We start from the raw sequence: 12259 nt of genomic DNA, 5'->3' as shown, positions 1-12259 counted from the left end.
TGTTACCTTTTCTGATGTATGACATTCTCACAGGAGTGAAGTGGTATCTCATTGTTGTCTTTATTTGCATTTCTCTGAAAATCAAAAACTTGGAGTATTTTTTCATGTGTTTCTAACCTTGAGATAAAGTGTTTTCTTCCAGAGTCTTATTTGTTGTTTCTGCATTTCTGATGACAATTCTTTAAAACTCTTTACTCACTCCTGTGATTATTTCCTTAATTAGTGTTTGGATGTTGACCTCATTATTTTGTGCTTCAAACTTTGGGGGTAGGGGTTAGCTGGATTCTTGTCCTGGTTCATTTCTCCAATATTTCTTCTTGTTGGTTTAACCATTCTATATTATGAAGTCCCTCTCTCAGTACTTTTCAAATTACTGATCACTCTTGGATTGACTTGTGTCTAAGTAAGGTATTTAAGGGTTCACAGTTGTGGAAACTGACAGTTGTTTCAATAGTATTTTAATCCCTGAGTTGTAGCTCAGTGGCTTAAAAGCCTCTTTTGTTCTTTTTCTCCCTTGTAGGCTATGGGAGCCTGAGGGCTTTTAAACTCTAAATAGGCTTCTTAGCTTAATCACTGACTCCTGACCAAGAGATAAAGCAGGGTGAGGCAGAGATAATCCAGTGGTTATGCCAAGAGACTTTCACAGCCCCACTGCTAGCCCCAACCTTTCCTACTTCCATTCTCAACACTGTTTCTTTGCCACAGTACTTTTCATAACATATGATGTACTTGCTCATTTATTTTTATGACATGTCTCATCATAAATAATCACAAGCTCCATGTTAGTGGAATTTTATTATGGTTTCCAAGATTTCCATGCTCAACACAAGGCATGCTTTCAAATCAGTATCTGTGAAATGAATGAATGTTGTAGCAACATTATAACAAACCTTGACCGGTATCTTGGGTCATAAATTAAAATTTTCTATACACATATTTCAGTATACTTACTCTTTCCAGGGTAAATGTCCTAACTACATATTCAGCAAGGGGTTCCATTTCTACACAAGAGACTTTAAAGTCACCATAAACTTCAGTATCATCGGGCCAGTATTTATAGCATTTAACCTATATGACAAAAAGAAAATATAAGTGGGCCTGAATATGTATTATTTTTCATTTCTAGCTTTTTTACACCAATTAAAATACCACTAAAAAGCCTATAGTTGAAATGAAAGAATCCATTATGCAATAGATACTGTTTTTTCATAAAAATATAAAAAACTAGCAATGTAATCAGGTTATAGTATAAAGTAAAAAATTAGCTTACATTCAGTGAGAAATCAAGTACAGCAGGACTACAAATAACATTATAGCATTAGTGAGAGAAAAGGGATGATTTTTAACACTATATGAAAGGATATTATTTGAAGATCTAATTTTGTAGTACTATATGATTAAAGTTAGTATCAAAAACTTACTTGAATTGCTATTCCTAATTTTTTCAAAATGAGTGATACTGCAATTTTTAAATTTTTTATGACTTCAAGTTAACAGTAGTATACATAAACACCATTCCTACCACCAAAAATGATATTGCATTTTTCTCAACATATTTTAATTGATTTGTTATTTGTTTACAATATGACATTAAGAGTATAGTTTCACAAACACACAATATGTGTACATAAATGTGTGTATACAACTCACTATGCCTGTCCACAAAGTTCTAATGCCATCACACAAAACAGAACCCTCCACCCACACCACCATCCCTATAGACATGTTTTTACAGAATTTTAAAATTTATTTTTAATTAATTAATTAATTAATTTTAAATTTGCTTTCCCCCATTTTTGTTGCCCTTGTTGTTTTACTGTTGTTGTAGTTATTATTATTGTTATTTATGTCATTGTTGTTGGATAGGACAAAGAGAAATGGAGAGAGGAGAGGAAGACAGAGGGGAAGAGAAAGACACCTACAGACCTGCTTCACTGCCTGTGAAGCGACACCCTAACCCTGTAGGGGTGCTGGGGGCTCGAATCCGGATTCTTCCGCTTGTCCTTGCACTTTGTGCCACCTGCCCTTAACCGCCCGACCCCTACAGAATTTGAGAGTAAATTCTTTTATTGGAAGCTCATTTGTTTTAGTTATCTACATTCATGTAAATAAACTCATTTAGTTGTTATCTTTGCTTCATTCCATATTTCATATGGAATAATTTACCTCCTATCCATTTGTCCTGCATAATACAATGTCATCTTTCTAATGGCAGAGTAATATTCCATTGATATACCTCATAAGTTCTTTATCTAGTCATCAATTGACGGGCATTTAGGTTGAATATATATAATTGCCTCCAGGGTTATCACTGGGGGTCGGTGCCTGCACTAAGAATCTACTCCTCCTGGAAGCCATTTTTCCCATTTTGTGACCATTGCTGTTATTGCTGTTGTTGTTATTATGTTGTTGGATAGGACAGAGAGAAATAAAGAGAGGGGATGATAACGATGGACACCTGCAGACCTACTTCCCTGCTTGTAAAGTGACCGCCCCCTGCAGGTGGGGAACCGGAAGTTCGAACCGGGATGTACACTTAACCTTGCTGCTACTGCCTGCCCCCGACTCCATTTTTTAGCTACTATGAATAATACAGTTATAAACACAACGGTGCATAAATTCTTTCAGCTGAGTGTTTCCATGTTTTACAGATAATGCCTTGGACTGGTATTGCAGGATCATAAGGTAGTTCTGCTTTTTAAAATCACTCTACATACTATCTCCACAGGAGTGAAACCATTTTACAGCCTCCACCAAGTGTGTATCAGAGTCCACTGTTCTCCACATGCTCACCATCACTTATCGCTTCGCATCTTCATGATGTAGGCTTCACTCAGTGTGAAATGATATCGCAACACAGTTTAATTAACATTTTCAAAAAGTAAGATCATTTTTTACATCTGTGGGTCATTTGTATGTCTTTTTTTTTTTTTTTTTGGAGAAGTACTACTTTGGATATTTTGTCTGTTTTTTTTAATTTTTGTTTTTTGAAAGAGTTCAAGGTAAATGTTCATATTTTTTTTTCTTTGAAAGATTTATAAAGTTCATTAGCAAAGTCATCTGGATCTGGGATTTTATTTTTGGAGATTACTGATTCTATTCCTGTAATAGTGACTGGCATGATTTTTTCCTGTTTCAGTCATGAATGTTGGGTGATTCTAAGAATGTATCCATTTCTTTCAGGTCATCGAGTGTGTTTACTTATAAATGCTCATAATCTCTTGTGGTCCTTTGTATATCTGAAGCATCAGTTGTAATGCTGCCACTTTCATTTCTTACTCTTTATTTTAATGTCAAACTATTTAAATATATTGTACCATGTTATCAATTTACCAAATCAAAAGCAATTGCCCAGCTGAATGCCTTATAAGGAAATGATGTTTCTGACGTACATAAATGTGCTGTTTAATACTAATACAGATCTTCTGATTCTTTTTATTGTACCTTTATTTATCTCTGTTTTTGTAGTGAGCCAAGGGAGAATTTGATCTATTTTATTCATCATTTGAAAGAACCAGCTATTTATTTCACTAACTTTCAATATTATCTTTTCTGGTTTCTTATTCACTTATTTCTGACTTGAATTTTTATTTCTCTACTTCTATTGACTTTTGATTCTTTTTGTTGCTTGCTTTTTATTGATCGTTCCTTCAGATATAATATAGATCCTTCTCCCATAATATGAACCCATATAGCTATAAACTTCCTTATAAATACTGTATTTTCTACATCACATAAGATTTGATAGCTAGTATCTTCATTTTTACAGTCCTCCAGATATTTTAATTTGTTTGACTTTTCATTGACCCAAGTATTATTTAGAAGAATGTTGCTTAGTCTGCACAAGTCTTAGGCTTTTCTTCTGTAATTAATAGCTCCACAACATTGTGAATAGAAAAGATACTGATTATGACTTCAATCTTTGCATATTTATTAATATTGCTTGTGTCCCAACATATGGTCATGCATCCTATGTAATTTTAGCTTTCTGGTTGTTCTTCATTCGTATTTCTTTTTCTTTTACTGTTGTAGTTATTATTGTTGTTGTTGTTAATGTCGTTGATGAATAGGACAGAGAGAAATGGAGAGAGGAGAGGAAGATAGAGAAGGGGAGAGAAAGATAGACACCTGCAGACCTGCTTCACTGCTTATGAAGTGACTCCCTTGCAGGTGTGTGTGTGTGGGGGGGGGCTCGAACCGGGATCCTTATGCTGGTCCTTGCGCTTTGCGCCATCTGTGCTTAACCTGCTGCACTACCGCTGGACTCCCTGTATTTCTTTTTCATTTGCTTCTTTCTGACATTTCATGTGGACTGTTTTCTATGGTAATTCTCTCAATTTCTTCATTTTCTCCTTCTATGAATCTCTACTATATACTTTGGTTTACAAATACCATGAGGGATGTAAACAATTTCCTATATGAATACATTGTGTTTTAAATGCATTTACATATTTAAGTTATATTCGTGTTTTTTGATCAAGAAAATTATTTCTCTTACCCGGCCAACTTCAACTAAATTTGTAACCATCACAATGCAGACAGACTGTTCTTGCCAGATCATTCTCCAGAAATCATATACTGTTTCATGAACTGGACCTATGAAAAACATTAATTTGAATATTACATTACTGACATTTACAGTTAACTATATTTAATTCTTTTTTGGAAGGATTAATTTATTGTATGAGCAATAGAGAGAGATAAAAGACTGGTTTTTATCAAATAAAGAGCCAGTGTTTAAACTGGGATCTTGCACTTGCAAACAACAAACTCTACCCATTTAGCTACTTTCTTTTGTCACAAGATATTTTAAAAGACAAGCTAAATATGAAACAAAAGCTAAAAGTCTAGACAACATGTTACTGAAAGTGCTTGGATTCCCTCCATATATATAGGCAGAATCACAGGTATGTTTATGATTGTCTTTTTTTCACCAGTTCATCTTCTCTAGATTCCAGTTAAAAACTAGATATCACATCTAGAGTACTTGTAAGTGTCAATATGTTACTTTAATGCATCTCCAGCTTATATGAGTCATGGGTAGGGGTAGGTAGCATAATGGTTATGCAAACAGACTTTCATGCTTGAGGTTACAAAGTCCCAGGTTCAGTCCCCCACATCACCATAAGCCAGAGCTGAGCAGTGCTCTGGTTAAAAAAAAAAAAAAAAAGTCATGCTATTATAAAAAAAAATAGCACCTACTACCAATTAAGCATATGAAATATACATCAATCATGAACAGTTTATGCATCAGAGGTAATGAAAAGATAGTGATTACATAAGGGTACATTACAATCAAGTCTTTTGGTTTTTGTTTTTAACGAGAACATTGATTAGTTCTGGCTATGGTGGTATGGGAGACTTTGGAACCTGAGGCATGAGTCTCTTTGCATAACCATTATGCTACCCACCCCAGCCCTATAAAGCATCATTTCCAAACTTCAAAAGTATACACTGTCAATATTCTACTCTGTACCACAAAACAAGAATGTTGTTCAACACAATGGGTTACTGGAAAGATCATGATTGTTTTGTTGTTGTTGTTGTTTGTTTGTTTCTGTTTCTCTATAGAAAAATGCATTATGACCTTTCCAACAACTCAGTGAATTCTCTTTTTTAAAAATATTTATTTATTTATTTTTGTTGCCCTTCTTGTTTTATTATTGTTGTTGTTATTGATGTCGTCATTATTGGATAGGATAGAAAGAAATGGAGAGAGGAGGAGAAGACAGAGAGGGGGAGAGAAAGACACTTGCATACCTGCTTCACCTTTCTTTTTCAGGTATATCTATCTTCCAATGATTCATGTTAACAATATTTTCCTGCTTTTGGGACCTAGAAGGTAGTTGGCTCAGTGGATAAAGTCTTATACCCTCAACCACAAGGTTCCAAATTTGATCCCCGGCGTCTCACGTGCAAGAATTTTCTCCTCTGGTTTTGGTTCTCTCTCTCTCATTAACAAATAATGGAAACATTTTCCCCCTTTTCTTTATTTTTCACAAAGAATAAATTAGACAATATTCTCTTTAGTTCTCTTTTGTCTCAGTCTTGAAAAAAAAAGTTGTTGGAAAACAGTCTAACATTGGTCTTGCGTACTATCAATATGATAGGGTAACAAGGAAACAATCATATAAGCTAAGGCATCTTGTCTTTAATCAAAAATAATTGTGCTGCCCAGCACTATTAACTAATACTTTATGATATCAAGACACCAAAGTTCAAATATGCAGTGTCTCTCTTATGAATTAATTGAAATATAAACTAATCTTTGATTCATATATATTTTACACAGATAACACTGCTTATATTATACAAATAAATAAAGTGTATTGTTACTCAGTAAAGCTGATAATTTTGGGAGTCGGGCTGTAGCGCAGCGGGCTAAGCGCAGGTGGTGCAAAGCACAAGGACCGGCATAAGGATCCTGGTTTGAACCCCGGCTCCCCACCTGCAGGGGAGTCACTTCACAGGCAGTGAAGCAGGTCTGCAGGTGTCTATCTTTCTCTCCTCCTCTCTGTCTTCCCCTCCCTCTCTCCATTTCTCTCTGTCCTATCCAACAACGACAACAACAATAATAACTACAACAATAAAACAACAAGGGCAACAAAAGGGAATAAATAAATAAAATAAATATAAAAAAATTTTTTTAAAAAGCTGATAATTTTGCCCACTTATTTCAGAATTGCAAAAATGCCCTTGAGGGTGGGGAAAAAGTTTGTTCTATAACATTTAAAGTGATAAAGCTTTACCTTGAGTTGCAATGTAGTGGCTTGGTCTCTGGTAGCCCTAAAATAAGAAAAAAATTGGTTATCTTTTCATATTAGTATCAGAAATAAATGAATGAAGGCATAAAAAGATGAAGACAACCACCTGTTAAGATTAAGTTATAGTATAAAGTCCAGAAATGAGTAGTGAACTCATAGTTCACTTCTCAAACCTAGGTTATCTGAAAGGTAAACATAAAACAAACATTAAATATTTTAAGAATTCTGATTAGGCTACATATTGCATAATTGAGATTTGTTTACTATAAACTTGTGGATTTTGTTTGACTTCACTAGAATGTTTATGCCTTCATATTATATTAATCTTTAGTCATTCATTCCCGGCAAAATGATGTTCAAAATATTGTCATTTATCATCCAAAAGTACAACACACTGCATTACAAATGGACAACAACATATTAGAACCATAAAAAATAACAAAACATTCCAATGTTAGAGCTGGACAATGCATGTGTGCATCAAGTCAAAGCCCACTGAGATTCTTTTTTTTTTTTTTAAAGATACTAAACTTGCTTTATAATACGGTCAGAAATCTGCCAGAACTGTTTTTTTGTGTGTTGATAATAATAATGATTTACACACACATCATTAGGGGTGCACACATATATAGGTAAAAGGAGTTTTAAGTAAACATGTCATAGTTTAGTATAAATAGTTTAGTATACTATTCCTCTTTTTTTTTTAGTGTCCCAAGAGTTCTCTGCTGCTAACAATATTATTTTGATTAAAAAAAAACACACGGTTCTTGATAAAGAATAAGTGGATAACATGATTATATTGGTTTGAATTTTATTATACTATGAGGAGAAAAAATATTAATGGTATATATAACAATGTTAAGTTTTAAGTTCTTGTGCATTTACCCAAAGTCTTTAGTAAAAGCCTTCTGTCAAATCTTCCCAAATTTTGATATGGGAAACTCAGTACATCTACAAATGTGTATAAATTAAAATCTTTAAACTTAATAGGGGAACATTACACTTTGCAAATTTTTTAAGTTTTTACTCCAGTTTTTAAAGTTGTTAAATAAGTCTTTATCTTATATTTTTAAGTATTTATTTTCATAAGCCAGAGAGAGAAGGGAGAGAAAGAGAGCAGAGCACTGCTCAACTCTGTGACTGGGAGGAACTCGGGATTGAACTTGGGAGTTTCTGAGGCCTCAGAATGAGTCTTGTTATCTAATGCTGGGCTCTTTTCCTCAACCTATAAGCATTCCATTTCTGAATATTCTAATTTAGTGTAACATGTTAAAACAAAAACTTTCCAAGCATCATAAGTACTTCATCTCCTGTTCTTTGATTCCAGAATGGGTTTCAGTTACAAAAATAAAGAACAAAGAACAACTATGAAATTGCACAGAAATCAGTCAATACACACTGGGGTCTTAATAAAAAGATTAGATAGCAGCACATCTTTACCATAAAGTGATAATATTACCAAAAGAGGCGTTGTATCAAGGCACCAGTGTATATGCGCTGGCAGAAAACCAAAGTTAAAAATAAATAGGTAGGAATGAGCACAGATTTATTAGAGAACCGTTATTTTTTAAATTCAAAAGAATATTAATTTTCCATATGATGATCTGCTAAATTTAAAGTGCAGAATGAAAATAAAAGATGACTAGAAATATAATCAACATGCCTAGAAATTATACTAGGTAAAATTCAATAATTCAAGTACATAAGCACTGAATATTTATAGGATCACTATAAATCATGAAATTAATGTGATCAGATTATCTATTATGTATGGAAATGAGAAACATTGGGCTCTAATGTTCATTTATTTTATTTTTATTTATATATTTTTGCCTCCTGGGTTATCGCTGGGGCTCGGTGCCAGCACTACAAATCCACTATTTCTAGAGGCTATTTTTTCCCTTTTGTTGCCCTTGTTGTGGTTCATTTGTTTTTTAACATAAGTATGAGTTACAATCTGAATAATCTACATTTTTCAATACAGTTCAGATGTATTTTGATCTGATTCATTTCAGCACACCTAGATTTGAATTATTGAAAACAATACTTAAATTTTAGCAAGTGATTACAATGTGCTAGATATTGTGTTATATGTTCAACATGTTTTATTTCATTTAATTTTCACGACACAATGATGTTAGCATTATTATGCCCAATGGGAAAAAATGAAGAAATTGTGGTGCAGAGAGAGATCAAGTAAATACAAAAGACTTTCAGTGTGATTTTGATCATCAAGAAAGAACATAGTGACTATCATTATTTGTAATATATCACATTGCCTCCTCAGTATGTTTTGTCTTTTCTAATCACTTCCCAAGGATATAGATATATTTGTAGCCAAAATTTCACAGTGATTAAAGCAAACTTGATTTGTATGGTTTAATATATATGTGTGGCATGTGTATTATACAAATTCAATTTAGAAGTTATTTTGCCTAGATGAATTTTATACTGAATTAGCCAATACTAAACACCAAGAAATAGTCTCTCACTTATCTTTACTATCTGAAGTTAAATGCAAAAGTAAATTGCAGAAACACTAATACACATCATACTATCCAGCTTCTCACATATGTTTGGGGAAGGGTAAGAATAAATGCCAGAAACATAAATCATCAACAAATAAAACTCGATTATGTAATAATTTGTCAAAAGCTAAATACAGTCCTGTTTTTCTAAACATAGAAAAGGAAAGGAGGTAAAAAGATCTATACACATGTAAGAGTTACAAGAAATGAACATAGGTGAAGCATGCAGAGATAGCTAGTTGTAAGCATTAGTAATAACTGCAATTAAGAGTAGTTAAAATAAATATTTAAATTAGGGTGCTGTTATTTACATATAGTGGTACTTACATCCCTGTACAGCCAAATCTACAGCCCAAACCAAAGTCAGGTGTGAAAGAAAGCACAACAACGTCAGTAAGTACTAGGATGTAGAACAAGGAAAAGTGTACAGTTTGTTCTTTACTTTTTTTTAAAGCTAGTAATCACTTCAAAGGTAATAAAAAGCAAAAAGGAGATCATGTATTCATACACCAACAAATTGACAGAGATAACTGTAAAAATACTTACATCTATGTAGTTAGCATTAATGTAATCTGAAGAAGGATCATCCTCAACAGGCTGCAGAATTACTCTGGAATGATCATCTAAAAATTTTAATCATAGGATTTAATAGATTCATCACAACACTGACACAATGTTACTAATGAAATTTATTTTTTTTCCTTGTTGTTGCTGATGCTACTGCTCCAGATAAGAGTTTTTGTGTTTTCTTTTGTTTTTGGTTTTTGCTAGGTAGAAACAGAAACCCACAGAAAAAAGGAAAGATACTATAGCACCAATTTTTTCTCTTTTTAAAATAAAAATATTTAATTTATTAATGAGAAAGATAGGAGGAGAGATAGGTAGGTAGATAGATAGACAGACAGAGAAACAGGTAGATAGATAGATAGACAGACAGACAATCAGACAGATAGAGATAGGGAACCAGACTGGTTCACGCTGGTGCATGTGCGGCCGGGGATTGAACTCAGGACCTCATGCTTAAGAGTCCAATGTTTTATCCACTCTGCTGCCTCCCAGACTATGCACCAAAGTTTTCTCAAATGTGGTGGGGGTAGAACACAAACCTGGGTGCAGTGTATGGTAAAGCAGGTGCAAACAGGTGAGCTATCTTGCCCATCCACTAATGAACTTTAATTCAAATAATGATGATAGATTATAATTAACATAGTATAGTATCAAAAACTTCTTGAACACAAGTCACCTGTCATGAACTCATTTGGTTATGACAAATATAATATTCTGTTAAATGACTAACATTTTCATAGTTAATTTTTTTAGGAAATATGATAATATCTGATGAACCATAAATTGATTTATCAAACAAACTAGATTTGTTTACTACTAAATACTTTCATTAGTTAAGATTTAAAGCAGTGTTTTATTTATTTGTTTTTTTCTGTTCTGAACGTTGCAGTAAGTAAGTGACATAGCTAGGGAGTACGTTTTATTTGTTTGTTTGTTTCATTTTGTTTTTTGCCTCGAAGGTTATTGCTGGGGCTCGGTACCTGTACTATGAATTCACTGCTCCTAGAGGCTATGTTTTCCATTTTTGTTGCCCTTGTTGTAGTTATTATTGTTATTGTTGTCATTGCTATTGATGTTGTTGGATAGGACAGAGAAAAGTGGAGAGAGATGGGGAAGACAGAGAGGGGGAGACAAAGACACCTGCAGACCTGCTTCAACACCTGGGAAGCGACCCCCCTGCAGGTGGAGAGCTGGGGGCTCAAACCAGGATCCTTACTCCGGTCCTTGCTCTTTACACCACCTGTGCTTAACCCGCCGCGCTACCGCCCGACTCCCAGGGAGTGCATTTTGAACACCGTCTCTTTTATCTAGAGTGCTGAGGTTAAATTTTTCTGCATTCCTAAGAAATATTAAACCAAAAAAAATCAGATTGTAAATGAAAGAGGAGATATCGCAACAGGCACCACAGAAATTTAACATGTGCGAGGCTTCTATGAACAAATATATGCCACCAAGCTATAAAACCTGGAAGAAATGGACAATTTCCTAGATACCTAAAAACTCCCAAAATTAAATAAAGATGAACTAGATAATATGAACAGGCCCATCACAACCATTGAAATTGAAACAGTTATCAAAAACCTCCCCAAGAATAAAAGTCCTAGACCAGATGGTTTTACAAATGATTTCTTCAAAACCTTCAAGGAAGAGTTAATACCTCTACTTTTAAAACTCTTCCAGAAGATTGAAGACACAGGAATATTCCCTTTCCAGCTTCTATGAAGCCATCATCACTCTGATACCAAAAGCAGACAGGGACACAACCAAAACAAGAAACTACAGACCAGTATCTCTGATGAACATAGATGCTAAAATATTGAACAAAATTCTAGCCAACTGGATACAGCAGTATATTAAAAAGATTGTTCATCATGACCAAGTGGGGTTTATCCCAGGGATGCAAGACTGGTTTAATATACATAAATCAATCAAAGTGACCCACCACATCAACAAAAGCAAGACCAAACACCACAAGCTTTTGACAAAATCCAACATCCCTTTATGATCAAAACACTACAAAAAATGGGAAAAGATGGAAAATTCCTGAAGATAGTGGAGTCTATATATAGCAAACCTACAGCCCAGCATCATCCTCAATGGTGAAAAACTGGAAGCATTTCCCCTCAGATCAGGTACTAGACAGGGCTGCCCACTATCACCACTACTATTCAACATAGTGTTGGAAGTTCTTGCCACAGCAATCAGGCAGGAGCAAGGAATTAAAGGCATACAGATTGGAAAAGAAGTCGTCAAACTCTCCCTATTTGCAGATGCCATGATAGTATACATAGAAAAACCTAAGGAATCCAGCCAGAAGCTTTTGGTAATCATCAGGCAATCCAGTAAGGTGTCAGGCTACAAAATTAACATTCAAAAGTCAGTGGCATTCCTCTATGCAAA

The 12259-nt window shown here is 34.2% G+C and overlaps 1 protein-coding gene across 6 annotated transcripts in view; it reads right to left on the bottom strand.

The window, feature by feature from the left end:
- PTPRK (protein tyrosine phosphatase receptor type K) overlaps positions 1 to 12259 on the bottom strand; it is a 603479-nt gene that overhangs the window by 24386 nt on the left and 566834 nt on the right. For 3 of the 6 annotated variants that reach the window (XM_060190487.1, XM_060190488.1, XM_007524994.3), the window contains 5 exons: positions 9839 to 9915; positions 9620 to 9637; positions 6750 to 6786; positions 4499 to 4596; positions 952 to 1068 (listed from right to left, as the gene is read on the bottom strand). In XM_060190487.1, the coding sequence (XP_060046470.1) occupies positions 952 to 1068; positions 4499 to 4596; positions 6750 to 6786; positions 9620 to 9637; positions 9839 to 9915 (347 nt within the window). The remainder of the gene's footprint in view (positions 1 to 951; positions 1069 to 4498; positions 4597 to 6749; positions 6787 to 9619; positions 9638 to 9838; positions 9916 to 12259) is intronic. The other 3 variants (XM_060190489.1, XM_007524996.3, XM_007524995.2) reach the window with 1 other exon arrangement.

The sequence above is a fragment of the Erinaceus europaeus genome, chromosome 4 (assembly GCF_950295315.1).
Source record: "Erinaceus europaeus chromosome 4, mEriEur2.1, whole genome shotgun sequence".
Classification (NCBI taxonomy): domain Eukaryota; kingdom Metazoa; phylum Chordata; class Mammalia; order Eulipotyphla; family Erinaceidae; genus Erinaceus; species Erinaceus europaeus.
The sequence above is the reverse complement of the archived record's forward strand: the minus strand, read 5'-3'. Positions and strand labels throughout refer to the sequence as shown.